Source organism: Aethalodelphis obliquidens, unplaced genomic scaffold (assembly GCF_003676395.1).
Source record: "Aethalodelphis obliquidens isolate GAN/ISIS:26980383/991018 unplaced genomic scaffold, ASM367639v1 scaffold131, whole genome shotgun sequence".
NCBI lineage: Eukaryota > Metazoa > Chordata > Mammalia > Artiodactyla > Delphinidae > Aethalodelphis > Aethalodelphis obliquidens.
The window spans coordinates 548,659-571,744 of NW_020838075.1; the positions used below are offsets into that span (position 1 = coordinate 548,659).

Consider the following 23,086-nt stretch of genomic DNA (forward strand, 5'->3'; position numbering starts at 1 on the left):
ATCCCCCCAGGGCCCAGGGAACCTCAAAGCCATATTCTCCCTTCCTTCACCTTAGACTCACCTCACTCTGGGGGTGACTGTCCCCTCCCTGGGTTTCCTTCATGAGGGTTCCCTGCTCTCGCCCAGCTTACCTAGAGTCTGTGGCCTGCGGTTGGACAGACTCCTGACTGACCGGAGCTGCCTGGGTAAAGTGTTGCCACCTCAGACATTCCTGCACCTCCTCTGGTTTAACTTCTCCCCCAGCCTGGGTGCCTCCCTAGCATTGTTAGGAGAGGAGGTTAGGCTTTGAGGGTTAGGGTTACAACATCTTTTCCTTTCAGGCTCCTAGGACTATAATTCAGCCTGTGATCCCTGTCAGCTCCAGCCATCCTATTTTTTCAAATTTATTTATTTATTTTTGCGGTACGCGGGCCTCTCACTGTTGTGGCCTCGCCCGTTGCGGAGCACAGGCTCCGGATGCGCGGGTCAGTGGCCATGGCTCACAGGCCCAGCCGCTCCGCGGCATGTGGGATCTTCCCGGACCGGGGCACGAACCCGTGTCCCCTGCATCGGCAGGCGGACTCTCAACCACTGCGCCACCAGGAAAGCCCTCCAGCCATCCTATTGATCCCGCAAGTCGTCAGTGATCATATCCCTTCTAGGTGCCTTCCCTGATTCACTTTTCCCAATTACACTGTGTCGCTGAGAGCTCATGATCCTGGTATGTGTGGACACACACTCCAGCTCCCAAGGCAGACTGGGAGTTCCAGTGGATTTGGGTAACTCTCCTGGTATTCTGGGGCTGTATCTAACAGGGCACTTGGCTGACTGATTAACAAACAGGAGAGTCAGAGACAGCCAGACTAGATCGACATGAGCACTGCTGATAGATCTAGGACAGAAAGTTGATGACAAGTTGGTGCTGGGAAAAGAGGTGTGGGCAATCCAGGTGGCCTTCCTGCAGCGAGCAACATTCTGATATTGAGCACAAAAGTAAGGGTGGTAGTCCAAGGACCTAGATGAAGGCCTCATAGTGGCACTGTGATGGAGAGGGAGATAAATGCTGGAGGATGGCACACCTAGTCCTTGAGGAGGGTGAAGACTTGGGAGCTCATGTGGAAGCAAGGACTGAAGAGGAGATCTGGTGCCTGGGCCCATAAGCATTTGCATTTCCTTCTCCAGATTCAGAAATTTTCTGCTACTTCCTTCCCTTCTCCCATCCACAGTGTTCCCATGCAGGACAGTAGGAAAATATTGTTTCAAAATGTTTTATTATTAAAACATTCAAACATAGAAAAAAATTGAAAGGATTGTACAGTGAACCTATCCCTACCACCTAGATTCTACAATTAATATTCTTCTATATATTTGCTTTATCACATATCTATCAATCCATCTCATTTTTTGATACCTTTCAAAGTTGCAAACATCAGTACATTTTACCTCTAAACCCTTTACCATGCTTATCATTGACTCAAGTTCAGTATTTGTTTCCCTATTCTTTTTTGGGGGGAGTGAGGAAGGTAAGATTTACATACCCTGAAATGGACAAATCTGAAGTCAGTACTCAGTTTTTAAACTGTCTTGTGGTTAACGGTATGGAGCCAGACTGCCTGGGTTCAAATCCTGTCTCTGCTACTACTGTGTGACCTTCCACAAGTTCTTTAACTTCTCTGTGCCTCAGTTTCCTCTTAGAGTTTTTTTGGGTTTTTTGAAATAAATTTATTTATTTTATTTATTTATTTTTGGCTGCGTTGGGTCTCCTTTGCTGTGCACAGGCTTTCTCTGGTTGCGGCGAGTGGGGGCTACTCTTCATTGCGGTGCACCGGCTTCTCAATGCGGTGGCTTCTCTTGTCTCAGAGCCCGTGATTCTTAACCACTGCGTCATCAGGGAAGCTCCCCTCTTAAGAGTTTTTATCAGGATTAAAAGCATTATTATAGGACTTCCCTGGAGGTCCAGTGGTTAAGAATCCACGCTTCCACTGCAGGGGGCACGGGTTTGATCCCTGGTTGGGGAACTAAGATCCCGCATGCCACGCCGTGTGGCCAAAAAGAAAGGAAGGAAGGAAGGAAGGAAGAAAGAAAGAAGAAAGAGAGAAAGAAAGAAAAAGAAAGAAAGAAAAAGAAAGAAAGAAAGAAAGAAAGAAGGAAGGAAGGAAGGAAAGAAAGAAAAAGGAAGGAAGAAAGAAAGAGCATTATTATATATAAAGTGTGTAGGTTAGTGGTAGGCACATACCAAATGCTATCTGGATATTAGCTATGTTGTTATTATTATTACCTGAACACACAGAGATATCAAGAAGGGGAAATGATCTGGGACCACCTCCAACTTTCTTGACCTGGTTTTTCCTCCCTTCAACTCCTACTGCTCTGCCGACTACACCATTCATTTGGTCCTTACTGCTTTATTTTGCTTACTCATTCATCCTTTTTTCCTTTCTTCACTTAACACTTAGTCAGCATCTACTAAATGGATGGAGCCATTCTAGACTGTGAAGCTCTTTGGCGGTGGATGCCTCATTGCTCTCCTGTCTACACTCTGTGTAGCAAGGGAGGTAATGCTCTATTTCCATCCCTCCTCAGTGAGTTAATAGTCAGCGGTGAGGCTGAGGTCCCCTTCAGCTGCCATCACCGTGGACTGGCTTAACTCTGCCTTTCTCACCTAGCTCTGGGGGCTTGGAGGGCGCAAGGGAATGGGAGGAGGAGGTCAGTCCAGTGTGGGGACAGGTTCTTCTTTGGAACCTAGACATCCATCCCAGGAGATTCCAGTTCTGGTCCTCCTATTCCAGCCCTTGACCTCAGGGATATGGATGCAGCCCTCCCTCCAGCACCCACCTCTGGGGTGCAGAAGAATGCAGACCAGGGACTTCCCTGGTGGCACAGTGGTTAAGAATCCACCTGCCAATGCAGGGGACACGGGTTCAATGCCTGGTCCGGGAAGATCCCACATGCTGCAGAGCAACTAAGCCTGTGTGCCACAACTACTGAGCCTGCGCTCTAGAACCTGCGAGCCTGTGTGCCACAACTACTGAAGCCCGCGTGCCCAGATCCTCTCCGCAACAAGAGAAGCCACTGCAATGAGAAGCCCGCGCACCACAATGAAGAGTAGCCCCTGCTCACCGCAACTAGAGAAAGCCTGCGCAGCAAAGAAGACCCAGCACAGCCAAAATCAATCAATCAATCAATTAATTAATTTAAAAAAAAAGAAGAATGCAGACCACACTAGCAATCTGGAATTCTGTGTTCTCATTGCAGCTGCCTGACTTTCTGCAAGCTAGCTTCCCTCTCTGGGCCTCAGTTTCCCTTCCCACTGAGTCAGAAGATCTCTAAGGCCCCCTCCAGCTCTACCGTGAATGCCTGTCTCTTCACCCCAGCTCCCTCCCCAGTTCAGAGAACCCAGGCATCCAGCTGCCCCACCCTAGCTCTGGGTAAACAGGAAGCAGGGTGAGGGGAGCAGGGGTGTTCGGAAAGTCCCAGCCAGGTGTGTGGGTCTACGGGGGGGGGGGGGGGGGGGTGGCCCCACCCCTGAGGTATGAAAGCCCCCCTGCCCTGGCCCTGGCTCAGTCTCAATGGGGGCGCTGGGGCTGGAGTGCCGGGGTAGGCGGCCCCAGGGGAAGGGATGCCTCCTGCTGGCTGTCGCAGGAGCCGCTTCCCTGGTGACCCTCCTGCTGGCTGTGCCTATCACTGTTCTGGCTGTGCTGGCCTTGGTGCCCCAGGAGCAGGGCGGACTGGTGAGTGGCTGCCACAAATCCTCCAAGGGCCTCACCTCTGGCTGTGCCTCTTGCCTCTTCCTGCTCAGCTGGCTTGGCTGTCCCCCAGTGGGGATGTCTCCTCTGTCTCTTTGCTGGTCCTCTTTCCACGTTCCTGTGATGCTGCTGTGCCCTGATGTCACCAAGCCCCTTTCTGGTTGTCTGTATGGCTCTTCTCCTCTTCCCAAGACGTACTTGGGCCTCTGCCTCTCTGCCCAAGTACAGATGCCTTACTTGTTCTCCATTCCAGGGAGGTGTGTTTCGAGGCTGGGGCTGGTGGGAGAAACCCGAAGTCGAGCTTGCATCTATGTTGGGAATGGGGGGGGGTTGGCATCAGCTAAGACTGAACTCTGGGCCCTGTGACCCCACCCACTCAGGTAACAGGGACCGCTGACCCAGGCGCCCAAGCACAGGCCCATCAGCGATTTGGTAAGAGCCGACCACCTCCCCCTCCCCTGCTTCTGCCCCTCAGGGACTCCCAGCTCCCATCCATCAGCATCCCCAGATACTCTCTTCCTCCAGGAATCCAGGTGCCCCATCCCTGGGCCCTGGCGCCTTGTCCTCTCAAGGTGACTACACGTGGGTGGCTGCCCTGCCCCCAACCGTGGACTCTTCGCCCCTTCCAGAGTCCCGGGAGTTGCCGGTGGAGGAGGAGGCAGAAACAGATCTCAGCCCCAGGCTCCCGGCTGCCCACCTCATTGGTAAGGATCTCATAGACCTGAAGAGTCCAAGGGTGCCAGTTCTGCTCGCCCACAGTTAGAGTCCCTTTGCTCTGTTACTGCCCTGCTGGGTAGCCCACCTGCTTCACCGCTGCTACAGTACGCACTCTTCTGCTCGCCCAGCATTCTAGCTTCTCGCTTTCCCCCTCCGCCGGAGGAGTCAAAACCCGGCCTGGATCTCCCCACCACAGCGCTCTGTACCGCACACCCAGGTGCCCTCAGTCCCAACTCGTACTCATTGCAGAGAGAGCGCCATGACCCCGCTCCCCCAGCCCGGCTGGACTCCTGCAGTGGGTTAAAAGCCCCAACTGTCCCTCAGGCCCACCCTCCCAGAAGTCCCAGGCCTGGATCGCTCCTTTCAGGATCGGATTTCCGAGAGCCAACTGGCCCGTTTCTCCGCAGGCGCTTGGACCACGGGGCAGGGGCTAGGCTGGGAGGCGAAGAAAGAAGAGGCGTTTCTGAGGAGCGGGACGCAGTTCTCGGGCGCCGAGGGGCTGGCCCTCCCGCAGGATGGCCTCTATTACCTCTACTGTCACGTCGGCTACCGGGGCCGGGCGCCCCCTCCCGGCGGGGACCCCCTGGACCGCTCCGTCACGCTGCTCAGTCGCCTGTACCGGGCGGGGGGCGCCTATGGATCGGGGAGTCCCGAGCTACTGCTCGAGGGCGCGGAGACCGTGAGCCCGGTCTTGGACCCCGCCCAGAGGCACGAGTACGGGCCTCTCTGGTACACGAGCGTGGGGTTCGGCGGCCTGGTGCAGCTCCGGAGGGGCGAGAGGGTGTACGTCAATATCAGTCACCCCGATATGGTGGACTACAGGAGAGGAAAGACCTTCTTTGGGGCGGTGATGGTGGGGTGAGGGCTACCCGCGTCCCTAAAACGACTACTGCATGGTGGGAGTATGTGAACGAATCAGCCTAGATATTGGGGACCCAGACACCAGGGACCCCATGGCCGTGGCGAAAATGGAGAAGACTGTTTGGAAGCTGATTTTGAGCCTGGTGAAAATAAAGAAGGTAAAGCTTTAGTGCTGCCGGTACAGATGCTGAGATGCTGACGTGTCTTCATTCAGGTCGGGTACACAAATGTCGGTTAAATAGTCTCTGTATTTTCCTGGTGGCTTGAAACTATTCATAACACCTGGCATGGCCTCTGTTCCCTGGGATGGGGATCTGTGGGTCCCACCCACCCCTGCCTCTGAATGGCCTTGCCCAGCACTAGCCCATTTAGAGGGTAGAAGGAAAGGGCTCTCCACAAAGCCCCAAGCATCTCCAAGCATCCTGATTCTCAAGGCCACATGGTCCCCGCAGACTCAACACTGCACTCTTCTCTCTTGGGTCCCTCCCGGTAGTGACAGGGGTCATTACCGGGGAAGGCAAGTACCACTCAGAAAGGCCCAGCCAGCAGAGTAAACCCGAAGAGGGCTGATGATGAAGCACTGAGGGGACAGCGTTTCTGCCCTGCTAGCTGCCTGAAGGCCCTGTTAGCCTCAGTCGACTCTTCTCCAGGGGAAGACCCACAGCTTGGGGAGCGGGGCAGTGGGGGTGGGGACCGGGCGTGAAGGGAGGAGGCTGAAGGAGTTGGGAGGGTGGTTGAGAAAGAGAGATGGGGTGGGGATAGTGCCCGAGGACACCAGGGAGAACCGGGGGAGGAGGAAAAACTGATGTCACCTGGCCCTGTCCAGGGTGGGATGGAAGGTCCTCACCCCGCAGTCACACTTCAGGTCCCCTTTCCATGAGTGGGCAAGTGTCGCGGCCCCAGAGTGAGTAACAGCAGCCTCTTCACCCCGTGACCGACTTTCAGCCCCGAGCTGGAGGAGGATCCAAGGCTCTATCTAGGTTACCCCAGCAGGTCACCCCACCTCTGCGGCACACGGCACAGTTTTCCCCCTGCCTGGCAGCCCTAGCAGGAAGGAAAGCCCAACTTCAGAGCCCAGTGAGGGCTGCCACTCTCTGAGTCTTCATTTCTGACTCCATATTTGTCTTTGACTCTGTGTCCAGAAGAGCCTTCCCGGAGGGGAGGAATGCATTTCTCTTTCCACTTCACCCACCTCCCATCCCTCTCCTCATCATTCGCCAGGAAAATCAGGGAGACCAAGCTGGCATGGGGGGTGGGTCCTTCACCTACATCTTATTCCTTGTTTTTTATTTTCTTCTTCCTCTTCAATTCCATCCACTGAGAGATGGAAGCGGGTAGAAGACCGGGGGCTGGGAAAAGGGAGAAAGCCAGAATTCACCGAGTGCTCCGCTGGCTGCTCTGCTGTGAAGAGTTTAGGTCTTCTGTTCTCAGGGGGCCCCGTGTGCGGTGGGCGTTCCTACTTCTCTTTGATAGACGAGGTTCAGCGACTGGTTCAGTTTGCACAGTTAGGACTGGGCTGGCAGGGGGAGGAGCGTGGGGCGGGATCAGGCGGTTTGGAGCCCAGGTGCCCGACTGCCTGGAAGTCCCTTGGCTGTGATTCAGGTACCTGAGAATTTGGCCGCTCCCCGGGGTCTTTCGCTCAGGCCGCAACAGCCGGAAATCTCATCTGAGCTGCGGGATTTCCCCCACTTGGATAGGAATTCCCAGAGTTGGAAATTCCAGGGCCCTGAGGGAGAGCTAATTAAGTTCAGGTTCCTTTCTTGGGGGAGGGGCATTTTCAGTGGGGCTTTGTTTTATGTAGGGTCTCCTGAGCCCCAGCAGTCCAAGGGGTGAGGGGCAGGGATCATAAGCCCTGTGGAGAAAGAACTTCAGGGAGCCACGTCTCACCCCCAAGGAGAGGCCAATGAAGAATTAATTCCCAGAAAGAGGCCATATTTCTTTTCTAAGCACACTTTATTTCTCGCCACTGACCAGTAGGGCGGTTACAGACACGACTCCCCTGGGGAGCAGAGGTTCAGTGATGTAGCGACAAGTCAGTCACCAAATCAGCATTATTTAGGCAACCTGATCAGATAAATATATTTTAAAAACATAAGCAAAAGGAGGCACAGAGACCAGGAGGCAGGGTGGGAACGACCTACAGTTCAGCTCCGTTTTCACAGAAAACACATCTGAGCCAAGGCAGCCCCTACATTGGATCTCCCAGGACACCTTGACCTCCTGAATAAATACATTCATTAGTAAATAAATAAATAATAAATAAATAATAAATAATCACAAGTGCAAACATAAATAGAGGGAGCTGGCCCTGTTGGGGTGTGGCTGGGCTCCCCATCTCAGGGAAGTCTAGAAACATTGGAAGAAAGGGAGGCCTGAAGTCCACTCATGTCAAGTTCTGGGTGAGATCTTCTCAAGGAATGTTCTGAAGTGTTCCAGTCAGAACCCAAGGTCCCCTGGCCCCCACATTCTGGGTGTCCCAGGTTGCATCCAGGAATCCAAACGCAAGGACCCCAGTGAGTTCCAGAAGACCCAGTTCCAATTCTTGGTGGTGGTCAGTGCCCCATTGTCCAGGCCATACTTCCCTGCATCCCTGATTTCTAAGTGTTGTTGTTGTTTAAAGTTTTAAGCTTGGAGCCCAGCCCTGAGTCCCTAATTCTCTTTCTAAACCAGAAGGGGATGAGCGGGTCTGAAGGAGTAAATAATAAAGTAATTGAGGTGGGATAGGATGGATGTCCTGCTCCCTCACAGGGCAATGATCCCAAAGTAGACCTGCCCAGACTCAGCAAAGTCCAGATAGTCGGGCAGGTTGATCTCAGCACTGAGTCGATCACCCTTCTCCAGCTGGAAGACCCCTCCCTGGTAGATGGGCTCATACCAGGGCTTGGCCTCAGCCCCCTCTGGCGTCTCCCTCTGGCAAGGGCTCTTGATGGCAGAGAGGAGGTTGACCTTGGTCGGGTAGGAGACAGCGATGCGGCTGATGGTGTGGGTGAGGAACAAGTGGGTGGAAGGGCAGCCTTGGCCCCTGAAGAGGACCTGGGAGTAGATGAGGTACAGGCCGTCCGTCGGCACCACCAGCTGGTTGTCTTCCAGCTTCACGCTGTTGGCCAGGAGGGTGTTGGCATATGTGTTCAGCCACCGGAGCTGCCCCTGAGTACTGAGGTTGGCTGGAGGGAGGGAGAAAAAGAGGGAGGGGTGAGTCATTGTGACCCTGTCAGTTCCACTCTCCACATCCTGGCCCTCAAGTTCTGCCCACCCCACCCCCCACATCCGGTTCCTGTCCCCTCTGTCTGTCTTCCTACATCCCATCTGGCCATGAGGCTCTGAGTATCCCCTTCAAGTTCTAAGTATCCTCCACCCTCCCCTTGAGCTCAGTGAGTCCTTCTCACCCTGTCTCCAAGGTCTGTCTACCCTCAGCCTGGCTTCAGCAGCCAAATCCTACCCCTCCCCATCCCATCTGCTTCTTCGTCCCCCAGACACATCCTCAGAACACTTACCTACAACATGGGCTACGGGCTTGTTACTTGAGGTTTTAGAAGATGATCCTGAAGAGGAAAGAGAAAAGAAGAAGGTGAGAGACCCTTAAGCTTCCCAGAAAATATCTCACTACTTTGACCTCCTTTCCTCCTCCCCCCAAACCCAAACTCTAAATTTCCCCTACTGCTTCCATCCCAGGACCAACCCCTACGCCCACCCAAGCCCAGAATTAGGAGAGAGGTTTTGGAGACACTTACTGAGTGTCTGAGCCAGAGGGCTGATGATGGAGTAGCCAGTTGGGAACTGTTGGGAGAAGAAGGAGGATTAGTATCAAAGCAAGTCACCCCTGAAGGAGAAACAGCCGGCTGCTTCTCTAGCTTGTACTCTCTGCACTGATGCGTCTCGTTTTCTCTCCCCATTCATCCATAATCCATTTAACAGCTCATTCATTGAGTTCCTGCCGTGTGCCAGACACCCTTAGCTTCATCTTTCCTATCTCTCTTTCATACCTGCTGTATCTGCTTCATCTTTATCCAGATGACTTGTTTTCTTCCCCATCTTTCTACCCATACCCCTTATCTGTCTACACATCTCTCTTTATATCTGAATCCCTGCTTACTCATTCATTCATTCGACAAATATTTAGAGAGCGTCGCCCATGTGCCAGGCACCCTATTTCTCCATCCTTCCTTCTCTTCCCACATCTCTCTCCACGTCTCCTTCTGCCTCCCCATCTTTCTCCACTGTTTTCCTCCCCAAGCCTCCCCATCAGCACACCTCTTTCCCCCACCCCACATCTCGCCCCATTTCTCTCTGGGTGAGAGAACGAGCCGAGGCTGGCCAGGGACTCACCTCTTCCCTCTGGGGGCCGATTACCCCGAAGTGCAGCAGGCAGAAGAGCGTGGTGCCTCCTGCGACCAGGAAGAAGGAGAAGAGGCTGAGACACAAGCACCTTCCGGAACCCTGGGAGCCCCCTGCCGTCTTGGAGAGCGCCTCCTCTGCCAGCTCCACATCCCGGATCATGCTTTCAGTGCTCATGGCGTCTTCTTCTGAAGGGCTCAAGTCCAGCTGGGAGACGGTAGAGCCCTGTGGCAGGATGTGTTAGAGGGAGCAAGTCGTCTGGCTGCCTGTCGGGGTGGGGGTGTGTGGTCTGGGAGGTTATTTCCAGGGGGCTCTGGAGTTGCTTGTCTCTCTCCTGGCTGGTCCCCTGGTGTCCTCGCTCTGGGAGCTTCTGCTGGCTGGGTGTGCAAACAGCTGCATTTATACGCTCTGGGGTGAGAGGAGGGCGGGGAAAGGCTCTCATTCAACCAGCGGAAAACTTCCTTGGTGGAGAAACCCATGAGCTCATCTGGAGGAAGCGGTAGCGGGTCCTACACCTTCTGTCTCGGTTTCTTCTCCATCACGGGGGCGGGGGTTTGGAAAGTTGGGGACACCCAGGCATCAAGGATACTTCCTACCCTACCCACCCGGATTCTGAGGGGGGCTCCCTGGGCCAGTTACTGCTGTAGATGTAGGACCCTGGAGGCTGGACCCCATTTCCCCGTGCCCCCCAGTTCCCGTTGTTTCCATTTCTTTGGGGGATGAGTTCTGTGGCCTATTTCCTTCTGATTTCCAGACCGGACTCAGGTAGTGGTAGAACTAGAAATGGGAGGGGCTTCAGAAAGCTGAGTCCTTAATGGAGAGAAAACTTGGGGGAAGCTGTGCTGGGTCCCGAGATGTGTGTTTCGGTCCCTGAGGGCAAGAGGAGCTGGAGGAAGGGAAGCTTGAGGCTCTGCAAGGGCTGGGGCAGGATGGCAGGGACAAGCCTGGGACAGCCCCAGAGGAGTGAAAGCGACGCTGGGAATTCACGAACCCCACCACGCCAGGCCTTCTCCTTTCACTCTGACCCGGGACTCAGCAAAACCCTGGTGCTGGTTTCAGTCTTGACTTCCAAGGGCATGTGATGCCCCAATTTTTGCACGAAGACCCCACCCTTCAGAGTCCCTGTGTGTGGCCATGTATCTGCAAAGAACTCCCTGCTCCCTCCAGTTTCCTGGAGACAGCCCTGGCCCTCAGAGCCCCTGCACGTGACCGCGTCTCCCGAAACGTCCCCTGTGTTCTCCAGTCCCCCAGCCTTGGAGGCTCTCCCACTCCTCGGGGCCCTGGCATGGCCACGCCTTCCGGGGGCCTCATGCTGCTCCTCCACAGTCCCAAACAAACACCCTTCAGTGTGGTCACTGCTCCTCAGAAGCCTCCTGTCACCCCCATTCCTCAGGGGTTCCCTGACCTCCACTCCTCCAGACTTTGGACCTGCATCTTTCCTTTGTCTTCTCAGCTTATCCTCTGGTCTCCTCCCACCCCTGCGAGGCCACCACATTTCACCAGAGCCCCTTAGGCCTCTCTGTACGCCCACAGCTCCTGTCCCTCTGATTCCTGTCCTCCCTCCATTCCTTAGAGACATCTGGGGAATTCTCCCCTCCCAGACAGACAGATACAGGCAGACAGCATTTCAGAGAAAAGAGGTTTATTGGGCTCCATCAAGGGTCAGACGTCTCCTCGTGGGGTGTCCAGTCAGGCAATGGCTGGCTCTTAGGAGCCTTTCACTTCCTTCCAGAGCCCCTTGGTCCCTCAGACCCACTCTTTTTCTCTCTTGCTAGGTCATCCTTGTGCCCACGCCCTCTCACTCTCCGTCTCTTGGGTGTATTATCTCTTTCTTCTGCCGTCCCCCTTCTCTCCATCCTCCATAAATAAATAATTTAAAATTTTTTCCCTTCATAAATAACCCCCCTCCCTGCCCCCAGTCATCCACTCAAGCTCCCTCATGTGTCAGCTCCCCTTCCATGTCCAGGGCAAGGCCCCCTAGACGGGCAGGGCAGACGAAGGGCTCTGGGTGGGCATTTCCAGGCAGGCTTGAAGTCCTCAGCCGAGCATCCGGGGTGGTTCAGGAAGGTGTGGTCCCCTGGGGTGCCTAGAGTTCCTTCTTTGGAAGCTCCAGGTGCCGAGAACGGGGGAAGACTTGAGACTGATGGAATGGTCGAAAGAGAGGTGTGGTGACCCCTGAAGTGGTCAGAATGGAGGCAAAATGGGGAGAAGGCCTTGAAACCAAATTTTTTCTTTCTGGATTTTTCTATAGAGCGAAGGCTCCGAAGAAGACGCTACTGGGGCTGAGGAGCAGGTGGGAGATGCCATCTGTGTGAGTGGATAGCTGGTCTCCCCGGGTGAGCAGGAACACAGCCCCCTGGTACACCGAGCGCACCCAAGGTCCCTGTGGCCCTGGGCACACGGACTTCTGAGCGCTGAGGAGAGGCACGTGGAATGGGTACTGGGAGGAGAAGAGCTGGACCTCGTGGGCCAGGTAGAGAGGGGTGGGGGTGGCCTTGGGGAAGCAGCCTTCCCCAGAGAAGACCACCTGGGAGTAGACGAAGTAGAGGCCACTGGTGGGGACCAGGAGGGAATTGTTGCTCAGAGAGAAGCCGTGGCGGAGGAAGGCGCGATCCGTGTTCGCTCTCCAGCGCAGTGAGTCCTGGGTGCTGGGGTCTCCTAGGGAAAGCCAGGAGGGATGGTGATCAAGGACCTGGGGGTCAGAGGTCTCGATCCCTGAGGAAGCAGGTGCTGGACTGAGTTCCTGGGGGATGGTTGGGAGAACAGAAGGGAGTGGGAGTGGGGGTGAGCTGGAGGGGATGCTTGGGTCCCTGAAGGGGGATGGGAGGAGGGCTGGGGGCTACATGTCTAGGAGGGCAGGTGAATGTTTACCAACAAGGTGAGCAGCAGGTTTGAAGGTGCCTCGGGTGAAGTGATTCGGAGGGTGCTGATGGGCAGGCTGTGCAGTTGAGGGTGGGAGGCCAACACCAGAGAGCCCCTAGGGGAGGACAGAGTCAGAGAGGTCCTCAGGGCCAAGGTCAGGCTGGGCTGCCCACACAGTCCCCATTGCCCTGCTGCCTCACCTGGGCCTCGGGCGGCAGGGCCAGCAGCAGTCCCAGAAGGAGGAGGAGTAGGGGGGTGCTGCACACCCTCAGGAGGTAGAGACGTCCAGGTGGTGTCATGGGGAGAACCTGCAGGGAGAGAGACAGTGAGCGGGGCGGGGCACGATGCGGAAGACGGGCCTCCTGCCCGTGGAGACAGCCACCCTGAGAGACGGGGCGACAGACAGAGAAGGGGACAAGATGCAGTCAGGGAAACCCCAGGTGAGCAGGGGGAGAGAGAGAGAGACAAACAGAGATGAGAAGGGAACAGAGAGGGATCAGACTGTGTGACACAGACAGAGAGAAAGAGATTGACAGATAAAGAGTCAGAGAGAGGGGAACACACCAAAACCAAACCCACCAAGGCCCAGGCCCAGGCCCAGGCAGGAGGCGCAGGAGGGGCTGAAGCCCAGTCGCAGGGACTGAACGCCCCGGGGGAAGGAGTCCACCGCCGGGGAAGCCCAAGGAGATGGGGTGGGAGAGTCTCACCTGCTGTGCGGGGCCCCTTGGCCGGGACGCCTGGGTCCCTTTATAGAGGAAGCGGCAGTGGCAGCGTGGCAGGCGGCGGGCGGGTTCTAGGCCGGGGCTGGGGCCCGGGGAAGCCCCCAGGGCTTAGAAGATGCTGCTGTTTCAGTCGAAGGCAGGAAAGGCTGAGGCCTAGGAGAGAACCGCAGGCTGGGGGCTCAGACGACTGAGTTCTGGGAAAGGGAGTGGGGTCAGGGGAACCGTGGGCTGGGAGGGCCAGGGAGCGGGGGTCAGGCTTAGGAGTTCCAGAGAAGGGACAGTAAATTCAGAGGACGAGGAGAAGGGGAGCAGCTGGGGCGTGGGCTGGAGGCCCGGTTCCCTGAAGAGCGATTATGTATAACACCTCTGCACCCTTGGCTGGTTACAGGCTTCTCTCTGTGCACATTTCCTCCTCTTGTGCCCCTGTCCTTGTCCCAGAGACTCAAGTCACACTTGTCCCAGTGTGTGTATTTTCCAGTTTGCCTGGAAGGTTTCATATCAAAAGTTCCATTATATTCCCTCCTGCCTGGTACATCCTGGGTTATGCCTGTTGTCCTGGTAGAAATATTCATGGACCCCCTTTTACTCTCAAAAGTGTTCTGGTTTGGAAGATTCAGCTCACGATGAGCCATGAACTCACGTATGATGAGGTCTTGTCTCACTGCTGAAGGATGCCCTCCACCTCATCCCAACCTCAGGTGGGCTCCACAGATCAGATTTATATAACCCCAAACAAACACATTCCAGGATCAAGGAATGTGGCAATTGCTAAAGTTCTCTACAGGGGATGCTTCAGAATTCCACACAGGTGGAGCTTAAGGGTGGTGACCTAGGGCGGAGTGGGGACAGCAAAGGGACTTGTCTTGCAGCTGCACTTGTAAAGCCAATACACTGTTGTAAAATCATTAAGGATTTCCCCCTTCTATTGATGCAGAACTCAGGTACAGTGAGGCGCACTTCTCCTAAGTGGATAGCCTGATGAACTCTTCCATCTGTTTATAGCCATGTAGCCACCATCCAGTTCAACATAGTTTTAGGTCCCCAGAGGGTTCTCTTGTGCCCCCTCCCAGTTCATACCTTCCAAAGATAACCAACCACTTTCTGACCTCTACAACTATAGATTAGTTCTTCCAGCTTTTGAGCCTCATACACATGAAATCACACAGACTCTACTCATCTGTGTTTGGCTTCTTTCTCTTGACGTTATGTTTGTGAGATTCATGTATATTGTTGTGTGTATCAGTGATTTTTATTTCATTGTGATGTGATGTTGTGTGAATATACTCTAATTTACTTATCTATTTTTCTGTTAATGGGCATTTGGTTCGTTTCTAGTTTTTGGCTAGTATGAAAAATGTTGATATGAATGTTCTTGAACATGAGGGAGTTTTCACTTAGCTTGCAGGTTGCAGGTTAAAAAAAAAAAAAGCAAGGTTTCTAAAGATGATTTTAGTCACATTTCATGAGATTGAGAAAATAACAATTGGCCCCTCAAATATTATTATTCCTCTTACTAGCTTGTTATGCTTTCATTTGGAGGTTTTCGGAGGGGCTGGGGCTGAGGATGGTGGTGATGGAAGCTAAAGCCCTCCCTCTGTTGCACTGGGCAGAAAGTTCCTGAGGTGTCTTGGTGTCCTGTGGCACATAAGTGATATTCAGGGTGTGCATCAGCTAGTTCTGTTTTCCTCCCCGCTACTTGAGGCCCTGCAACTTTGCCTTTCATGCCTTCCTAGTCTAACCTATTACTTCTTTTCATTCCATCTCTTTGGGTTTTTTTGGCTGTGCCTCGTGGCTTGCAGGATCTTAGTTTCCTGACCAGGGATTGAACCCGGGCCACGGCAATGAAAGTGCGGTGTCCTAACCACTGGACCACCAGGGAATTCCTTCATTCCATCTCTTTAGCTTCCTATTTCACAAACATTTACTGAGCGTCCTGACCTCTGGGAGCTCAAAGACTAGTGTGGGTTCCGTGACAGTGGGCTTATGGCAGCCCACAGTAAAGCCATCAGACTTGGCCTGGGGAGAGGTGATTCAGGCATTAGTATCAAGGCAAAGATGGTGAAGGGCATTCCTGATAGAGGGAATAGAAGGTGCAAAGACTGGAGGTAAAAGAGGGTATGAAGTGCACTAACCTGTGCAAGTGCGTACACATAAAAGGAACAGAGATGAGGCTTGGGAGGTAAGCTGAGACCACATCCTGAGGGGTTTAAAACCAAGAAAAGAGGTTTGGATTTCATTGTAATTGTGATGGGGAGCTACCAAAAGTTTTGAGTGAGAGAGGGACCCACCCAGATTGGTATATTTAAAACATGAGTCTGGATGCTACATGAAGAATGAATTGAGAAATGGGAGCTGGGGTCTGCAGGGGAAACCAGAAGTGTGGAGAACAGTTGGGGGGGGGGGTTTGCAAAAACTCAGCAAGGGGGGGAAAAAAGCCCGCATTTAACTTTTTTTTTTTTTTTTTTTTTGCTGTACGCGGGCCTCTCACTGTTGTGGCCTCTCGCGTTGCGGAGCACAGGCTCCAGACGCGCAGGCTCAGCGGCCATGGCTCACGGGCCCAGCCGCTCCGCGCTGGACCGGGGCACGAACACGTGTCCCCTGCATCGGCAGGCGGACTCTTAACCACTGCGCCACCAGGGAAGCCCAAGAGCCTGCATTTAAATCGAGGCAGTAGCAGGAGAACGAAGAGGAGGAGAGAGTTTCTAGGCAAAATCTACAGGTCTTGGTGGCTGACCAGACGTGATGGCGGAAGAAGGGTAGCCACAGATGCCTCTTTTAAATACCTTGGTCTCTATCTTGGCTTCATCTTGTTTCTTTTAACCTCACTGTGTCTTGTGTCACTGTTGGCCTACCTCTTGGTCCCTGCTCCTTTCCTTTCCTCTGTGTCCCTCATTCTCTGGAGTCCCTTTTTCTTCCTGCTGTCTCTTTCTGCCTCTCCAATGGTAGAAGCCCATGGACTAGGAGAACTCGGCTATATTAAAATGTAAAATGGTGCTGCAATTAACGGTGAGAAATAGAGAGAAACGGAGAAACTTCGGTCAGAGAGAGAGACTGGGGTATTGAAGAAAAAAAAGGGGAAGGTGAGGACAAGTGATGGGGGGACATGACAGACAGAGAGGAATGAAGGGTGAGAATTGGGTCGAAGCTCTGTGTCACAGGCATTTGCGATGTGCTGAAGGATGCTCCTTGAGATGGGCCAATCTTGGTTTCAGTCTCAGTTTTGGAGGTTGTGTGAAATTCAGTTTCTTTCTTGAGGAGGCCAGCAGTTGGTTTGGGGCTTTCCCTGAGTGGGAGGGGTGATGACTGGAGTCTTGTGCTCCAAACCGAGGGATATACAGTTTCTACAGTGGTGTCTGTGGAGAAACTAGTGAAATCTCTGAGCCCTCCAGATAAGGCTGAAATGACAATAGTCTCAAACTTGCACCTAGCCTCAAAACCTGAAGTGGGATTACATATCAACTTTGATCCTAACCCATATTTAACCTCAACCCAAATCACAACTCAAACTCAACCCTAACCTCAAATCTAAACATCTCAATAAATGAACCCCCAAATAAACTTATCCTCTAAACTAACCCAGCCCTGTTTCTAGAGCTAATCTTGGAACTAACTCATCCCCATTCTTAACCCTATAGTTAAACCTGACTCTAAATGTAAGTTCAACTTGAACCACAAACCTAAAGTTGAGCTTTATCCTGCTTTTCCCCATTATTCATCCATGCCTCCATGTAACAAGTCTTTATTGGGAGCTTACTATGTGCTGGGCACTGTTCCAGGCAGTAGGGATAGACAGACAAGGTACCTGCACTTGTGGAGCTTCCACTCTAGTGAGGCAAGGCAGAAAAGAAACACACTGAAGAAGGCGGCAGTTAGTAGGGCTATGAGGAAACAAGACAGGGCCATGTGGTAAGAGTGGCAGGGAACTACTTTAGACACAGTGGTCAGGAAAGTCCTTTCTGAGTAAATGGCATTTTAAGCTGAGACCCAAATGACAAGAGTGGCCAAGTGAAGGTCTGGGGGAGAATCATTCCACGTAAAGGGAACAGCTACTGCGAAGGCCGGAAGGTGGAAATGAGCTGGGGGTGTTGAGGAACAGAAAGGAGGCCAGTGTGGCTGGAGCAGAGAGGGTGGGAGAGAGGTGGGAGATGAGGTCAGGGAGCAGGGGCAGGGGCCCAATCATGCAGGGACCTGCAAGGACGAGTAAAGCACCTGAATTTTACTCAACCATGGGAAGCTCTGGAGGGTGTCAGGGTGTGCACATGTTGCGTGGGTGTGGGGGGAGGAGGGAGGGAGGTCTGAGGTAGAGGTGATTGGATTTACATTTTTTCTTTTTTTTTTTTTTGCGTACGTGGGCCTCTCACTGTTGTGGCCTCTCCCATTGCGGAACAACAGGCTCCAGACGCGCAGGCTCAGCGGCCATGGCTCACAGGCGCAGCCGCTCCGCGGCATGTGGGATCTTCCCGGACCGGGGCACGAACCCGTGTCCCCTGCATCGGCAGGCGGACTCTCAACCACTGCGCCACCAGGGAAGCCCGGATTTACATTTTTAAAAGATCATTGTGGCTCCTGTGTTTAGGCTAGACTGTAGTGGGTAACATTGCAAGCAGAGACGCCAGTTAGGAGGCAACTGCAGTAATCCTGGGGAGAAGATGGTGGCCACCATGAAGATGGAGAGAAGTAGACAAATTTGGGATATATTGGGATATATTTCATGGGTAGAATTGACAGGACCAGATGATGGATTGGATGGATGGTGGTGGGGTAGAAGACGGGGAGACTGGGAGAGAAGCAGGATTCTGATGGGATGGGAGAACCAGAAGTTCAATTTTGGATTTAAGTTTAAACCTATTGGACAGACATCCAAGTCTTGGATAATATTCAAGCCTTGCCCAGAAATGTCACTTGGCAGTCGTATATATGAGTCTAGATTTCAGAGGCAATGTGAGAACTAGAGAGTCAACAATGGGAACTGTTGGCACGAAGAAAGCCATGGAATTGGAAGAGATACCTTACCTTACGCATCCCCCTAAGATGCCTTCAAAGTGTTTGTTTTCCCTCAGGATAAATGCAGTGTAGCTCCCATCCTAAATTCCAGAAGCAGCAGCCTCTTGCTTCCGGAAGCAAAATCCTCCAGACTTAGTTTCCTTCTGAACTCTCACTGGGATTTAACCTCCCTGGATCCGATTCCCTACCCAACAAAGGATGTTTCTACCAATCCATTTCACAGTATTCTATGGAACTCCTCAAATCCTCTATTTCACTTTTGAAAGCAAGTTCCTCTGGTACTTTGAAACCTGGCTTTTCCCTAATAAAGTTCCTTCTGTCTTTGGTGAAGGCTGCTGTTTCTTCCACACCCATCACTAGGAGCAGGGAGGGCAGAAGAGAGGCCACTGTTTTCCTCTCTCCCCTCTGCATCATTGATAACCTCCTCCTCTCTCGAAGTCCATGCCTTTTGCATTTTCCACGTTCTTCTGGTCTTCACAGCACAATCTTCTCCACCAACATCTCTACCATGTGCTTAACAACTTGTATATCTAGATAAGTTTTTCTTCATCTCTCATTCCCTTCCTGATATTCTATCAAGAAAATCTTGAAAAACTTGATTTGGGTAAACTCAATGGTCTCATTCTTGGGTCTTTCTCCTAGGCTGCCAAGCATTGCAGGAGAGTCATGCCCTCATAAGAGGCCTACGACTAATCCTGACCATCTAACCTCAGAAAGCCCTCAGTGATCCCTAATCTTTGTTGATTCCCTTGTTCTTCTCCTGCAGGTGATGTTCTAAATCTCCACGCCTCCTCCCCTCTTTACTCCCAGTTGGTGATGCTATCATCTTTTTATTGAACTTAAGGCCATCCAAGGTGGATCTCTTTACTGCTTTCTTTTCCCTTCACTTTGTTTCCTTTTTCCTTTCTTCTTGATTCAGAGGACTCTTTCTCCCGTCCAAGGCTGATTCTTTGTACTCTTTCCCACTTGCCCATGTTTACCATACTCTCCCGCCTTTCTTTTGTCTTCAGTATCTTTCTCTTTTCATGCGCCTTCATTTTACATACTCAACTTTATTTCTTGAAAATAAAAAGCCTTCCCTGGACTTTCTCCCTTAAATGTCCATCCACCTCTCACCCTCCTTTTCTGTGTGATGTCTCAAAAGAGACTAGCCCCCTAACTAACCACTTTTTCGGGAACTGGTAAAATTTTCCTCACTGTAAAATTCGTGGGTTGAGCTAGAGATGATACTGTTACCTTCAGTATTCACCATTCTATGCCTTTGTACTCACCACCTCCTTTTCCTCACCTCCCACTCATTCCTTAACCTACGTAAAGCGATTTCTGTGCCTCTGGTAAGTGGAAACTGTTTTCTCAAAATCTGTAATCATCTAGCTCCTGAACCCAAAGGATCTTTTGAACTCTCACCTACTAGACTTCTTTGAAGCACCAGATGTGGCCGCCCAGTCTCTGCTTGGCATACCTCTCCCTTGCCCTACTTCTCTGACTGCTCCCCCAACCTCTCTCCTTTATTGGTTCCTCTTCCTTTGATCATCCTCAAGCCTCTTCTGGTCACCCTCTTTTGGGGATCCTGTCCACTCAGAGGCTCCACCTCTACTGGAAAAGGAATGATGCCCAAACCTATGCCTCCAGCAGCCCCAACTTTTCTGTCGGGCTCCAGACCTGCTCACTGGAAATCTCCACCTGAGTGTCATGCTAACACCTCAAACTCTGCAGGACTTTCTTGAGTACTTTATTACTCTAAGCAGGTGCACCTCCTGTCATCACGTGTAGTTGGTCCTTGTCTGTATGTTGTTTCGTTAGACTGCAAGCCCTATGAGGGCAGTGACTTTATATCATTTATATCCATTGCCTAGCAGAGCACCCTGCTTCTTTCAGGTGCTTAATAAAAATTTGATTGTATGTCTGAAATTAACTCATTTTCCCCTTAGCCACACACCTCCTTGGTTTAGGGTATCATCGCCTTTCCTATGCCCTTGGCTCAAAACTGGGAGTCATCTAAGACTCCTCTTCCCTCACTCCCACCATCCAATCAGTTGGCATGACCTAACGACTTATCCCTGTCAGTTTATAAAATCTGTTCCTTCCTTTAACGCCACTTGGAGTTATTGGGACCTAAGTAGAAAGTACACAAGTTTTGGAGTAAAATGCGTTTGATGCTAATTCCACTACTTTTGAGCTGTGTGACCTTAAGCAAGCTATGGTACACTTGTGAGCCTCAGTTTCCTCATCTGTATAATGGAGATCCACCACCTCCCCTTTGGACAGTTGCTGGCAGGATTCTGACATTAGGAAAAGGGCTTGACACGGTTAACACATAGTACGCGGCCCCCCGAATGGCAGTTACTTTTATTCCTTGTCTGTACACCTGCAGCACTCCCCTGTACTCCCTCTTCTTCACAGCTGTCGCAGTGCCACTGCCCACAGATAAGGTCCAAATCCCTCACCTGGACATTCTGTGTCCTTTCTTCAGCACATGCTCCCTCACACCTGTGCTTCCTCTACCTCAGGACACTTGTCTTTCCTGTTTTCTGACTCCTGGCCTCTGCTCAAGCTGTTTCACTCCTCTCTGGGGCCCTTCCACTCCCCCTCCCACAGAAATCCTACCCGTTCGTCAAATGCCTTCTCCTCCCTCAGAGACCCCCGGGTGCTTTCAGCCGGAATCCACCTCCCCTTCCCCTTTTTGCACATCCACTGTACCTTACTCGTTTTTACTCAGCATGCCTTGAATCAGTTGATTAGGTATGGGCCTGCCTCCCCTATCGGATGGCAAACTTGAAACAGAGTTTGCATTTATCTTTGGGCTATTTGATGCTCAGCTGAACTGCACTGAAGAGAGTCCCTCCCAGATCCTTCTCCTAACTTAATCCAAACCTGCCCCAACCCGATCCCCCAACTAACCCTCTTCAATCTCACCGGTCTCATTCCCAATCCCATTTCTCTAACTGAACCCCAACGCATCCTCCTCTGAGAAGTGATTCCTCTTTCCAGGTCTAGAGAGCGAGATATGCACACTCCTACCTCCCCAGTGTTTCATGGTAGGCACTGAGTCACCCCTTGGGGATCCCTGGTTCCTCCTCCCCACCCCCACCATGGAGGACAGGATGCCTGCCGCCTGGCCCCAGGGGGTCAGAGGAAGCCAGGGCCTCTAGGGTTCAGTATTTTTATCAGCCTAGGAAATTAGAGACACAGAAGCGGAAACCGTGTGGTCAGAGAAAGTGAACAGCCCTCATCTCAGGGGAACCCCCAACAGGGCTGGGGGCCAGACACCAGGGAGAGACGTTGAGAAGAGGGAGGTCTGGGGGGCCAGGTATCAGGGCTTGTTTTGCTTTAGTTTTATGTGACTCTTGGCAGAAGGGCAAATGATGTGCTCAAAAACCAGACAAAAGTCTGCTGGATGAAGGAACAAATTTGGACACCAAAGTTTTCTGTTGCTTACCTCTCAACCCCCAGCTTAGGGGTCCTAACCCCAACCCCGCCTCCACTCCCAACCTGAGCTCTTTGCATGCCACTTCCGAAATCTCTGGCCTGTGAGAGGAACCGGACGCCTGGGCTGCTCACAGCTCGCAGTCTCTTCTCTGAATCACAGCAGCTTCCTCTCACAGGATCTTTCTCACCAGCCCTTCCTCCTCCTGCCCCCTGAACATCCGCCTGGTCCCTCGGAGACCTGGGGCCTTTTGGCTCTCTGTCTTCTTCAAGGGTCTCACACCCGCCCCATGTTTCCATGCTTCCAGAAGCTTCCCCTCCCTGTCACCTCTTGCCCTCCACTTCCACTCCTGGGATTCTCCTGTGTAGACCGGCATTCCATTCCAAACCTGAAAAATAAGTTCTGATTCATGATTCTCTGATGCAGACAACATGCAGACTGTGCACGTGCCAGCGCATGCCTGTACTCTCCTTAGTCCTGCCCTTTCTCTTTGCTGAGTTCCTGCTGTGTCCTGCTGGTGACGTGGGGTCTGGTGCTGTCTGCAAACTCCCTACCCCAGTTCCCGGGAGCTGAAGTGGGGACTGAGTATGAACAGTGGAAGGGAGGGTGTCCTCCACCCCACGCCCTGCGAATCCTGGACCCTCTCCCTCTACCCTCCAGGCCCTTTCCTCAACCTCAGGAAAAGGGGATGTTTATCTGGAAGGCCAAGACTGGGCTGCCCAGAGATGAAGCCCAGGTTTGGGATGGGGGCAGAAGCTCGATGGAGGGAGCAGAGAATCGGGGCCCTAGAGGACGAGAGACGGGACTGAGAAGCTAGAGGCGAGGGATGGCCTCAGGGGTGGATCCCTGGTTGCCCAAGAACAGACAACCCAGGTTACATAATTTGGCCCTTTCCGCCTCCTTCCCCTGCTCCTAATTTTAGCAACCGAAATTCCACTGCCCCATAGGCTCTTCCTCCATCCTTTCTGCTTCTATCCCCCAACCTCCCACAGCCTCCTTATGGTCCCCCAGCTCCAGCTGCCCCCAATTCACATCATTCAGTGACTCAGCAGAGGGAAAGCCCTGTGTTGGGGGAAGGGGGTGTTAAGTGGGGAGGAGGATGTGGTTCTGGCTGGGGAGGGGAGGGAAACTGGTTTTGTTCCCCTTTTCGCCTCTGTTCACATCTATTTCTCCAACCGCTGACTGAAGAGTGGAGAGGAGCCCAGTGTAGGGAGTGGAGAGACTGGAGGGCAAGCTGGGCCTTCTTAGGGCCGCCCTGGTGGGCGGGTGGGCAGGCAAGCAGGGGGCTCCTAGTCTCCAGCTGAGGGCACGAGTTAGGGTGTGCGTGCATGGTGCAGGTGTGCAGGAGCTGTGGGTTTGGGCAGGTGGAGTGAGAAAGGAGATGTTATGGGTGATGAAAACCACAGTGATGGACAAAGGCAGAGGAGACACCG

The 23,086-nt window shown here is 52.7% G+C and overlaps 3 protein-coding genes across 8 annotated transcripts; 1 reads left to right on the top strand and 2 right to left on the bottom strand.

The window, feature by feature from the left end:
• The first annotated feature begins 3,507 nt into the window (after positions 1-3,507).
• Positions 3,508-5,494, top strand: LTB (lymphotoxin beta). 5 transcript variants are annotated; one of them, XM_027099367.1, is made up of 4 exons: positions 3,529-3,710; positions 4,106-4,157; positions 4,251-4,429; positions 4,692-5,494. In XM_027099367.1, exons 1-4 carry the CDS (start codon positions 3,549-3,551, stop codon positions 5,364-5,366), a joined length of 1,068 nt encoding a protein of 355 aa, XP_026955168.1. In that variant the 5' UTR covers positions 3,529-3,548; the 3' UTR covers positions 5,367-5,494. The 5 variants fall into 5 exon arrangements, with proteins under 5 accessions (XP_026955172.1, XP_026955168.1, XP_026955169.1 ...); XM_027099370.1 differs by having other exon boundaries at positions 3,534-3,710; positions 4,355-4,429; positions 4,850-5,489; XM_027099371.1 differs by lacking the exon at positions 4,106-4,157 and having other exon boundaries at positions 3,508-3,710; positions 4,355-4,429; positions 4,850-5,494.
• A 1,751-nt stretch (positions 5,495-7,245) lies between these two features.
• TNF (tumor necrosis factor) lies at positions 7,246-10,012 on the bottom strand. The gene is made up of 4 exons (XM_027099307.1): positions 9,630-10,012; positions 9,035-9,080; positions 8,798-8,845; positions 7,246-8,467 (listed from the first exon to the last, which is right to left on the bottom strand). Exons 1-4 carry the CDS (start codon positions 9,813-9,815, stop codon positions 8,046-8,048), a joined length of 702 nt encoding a protein of 233 aa, XP_026955108.1. The 5' UTR covers positions 9,816-10,012; the 3' UTR covers positions 7,246-8,045.
• A 1,250-nt stretch (positions 10,013-11,262) lies between these two features.
• Positions 11,263-22,977, bottom strand: LTA (lymphotoxin alpha). 2 transcript variants are annotated; one of them, XM_027099510.1, is made up of 5 exons: positions 21,666-22,977; positions 13,208-13,375; positions 12,701-12,808; positions 12,510-12,615; positions 11,263-12,296 (listed from the first exon to the last, which is right to left on the bottom strand). In XM_027099510.1, the coding sequence occupies exons 3-5, from the start codon at positions 12,797-12,799 to the stop codon at positions 11,884-11,886; spliced, it is 618 nt and encodes a 205-aa protein (XP_026955311.1). In that variant the 5' UTR covers positions 12,800-12,808; positions 13,208-13,375; positions 21,666-22,977; the 3' UTR covers positions 11,263-11,883. The 2 variants fall into 2 exon arrangements, with proteins under 2 accessions (XP_026955311.1, XP_026955312.1); XM_027099511.1 differs by lacking the exon at positions 21,666-22,977 and having other exon boundaries at positions 13,208-15,708.
• Between the last annotated feature and the right edge of the window lie 109 nt (positions 22,978-23,086).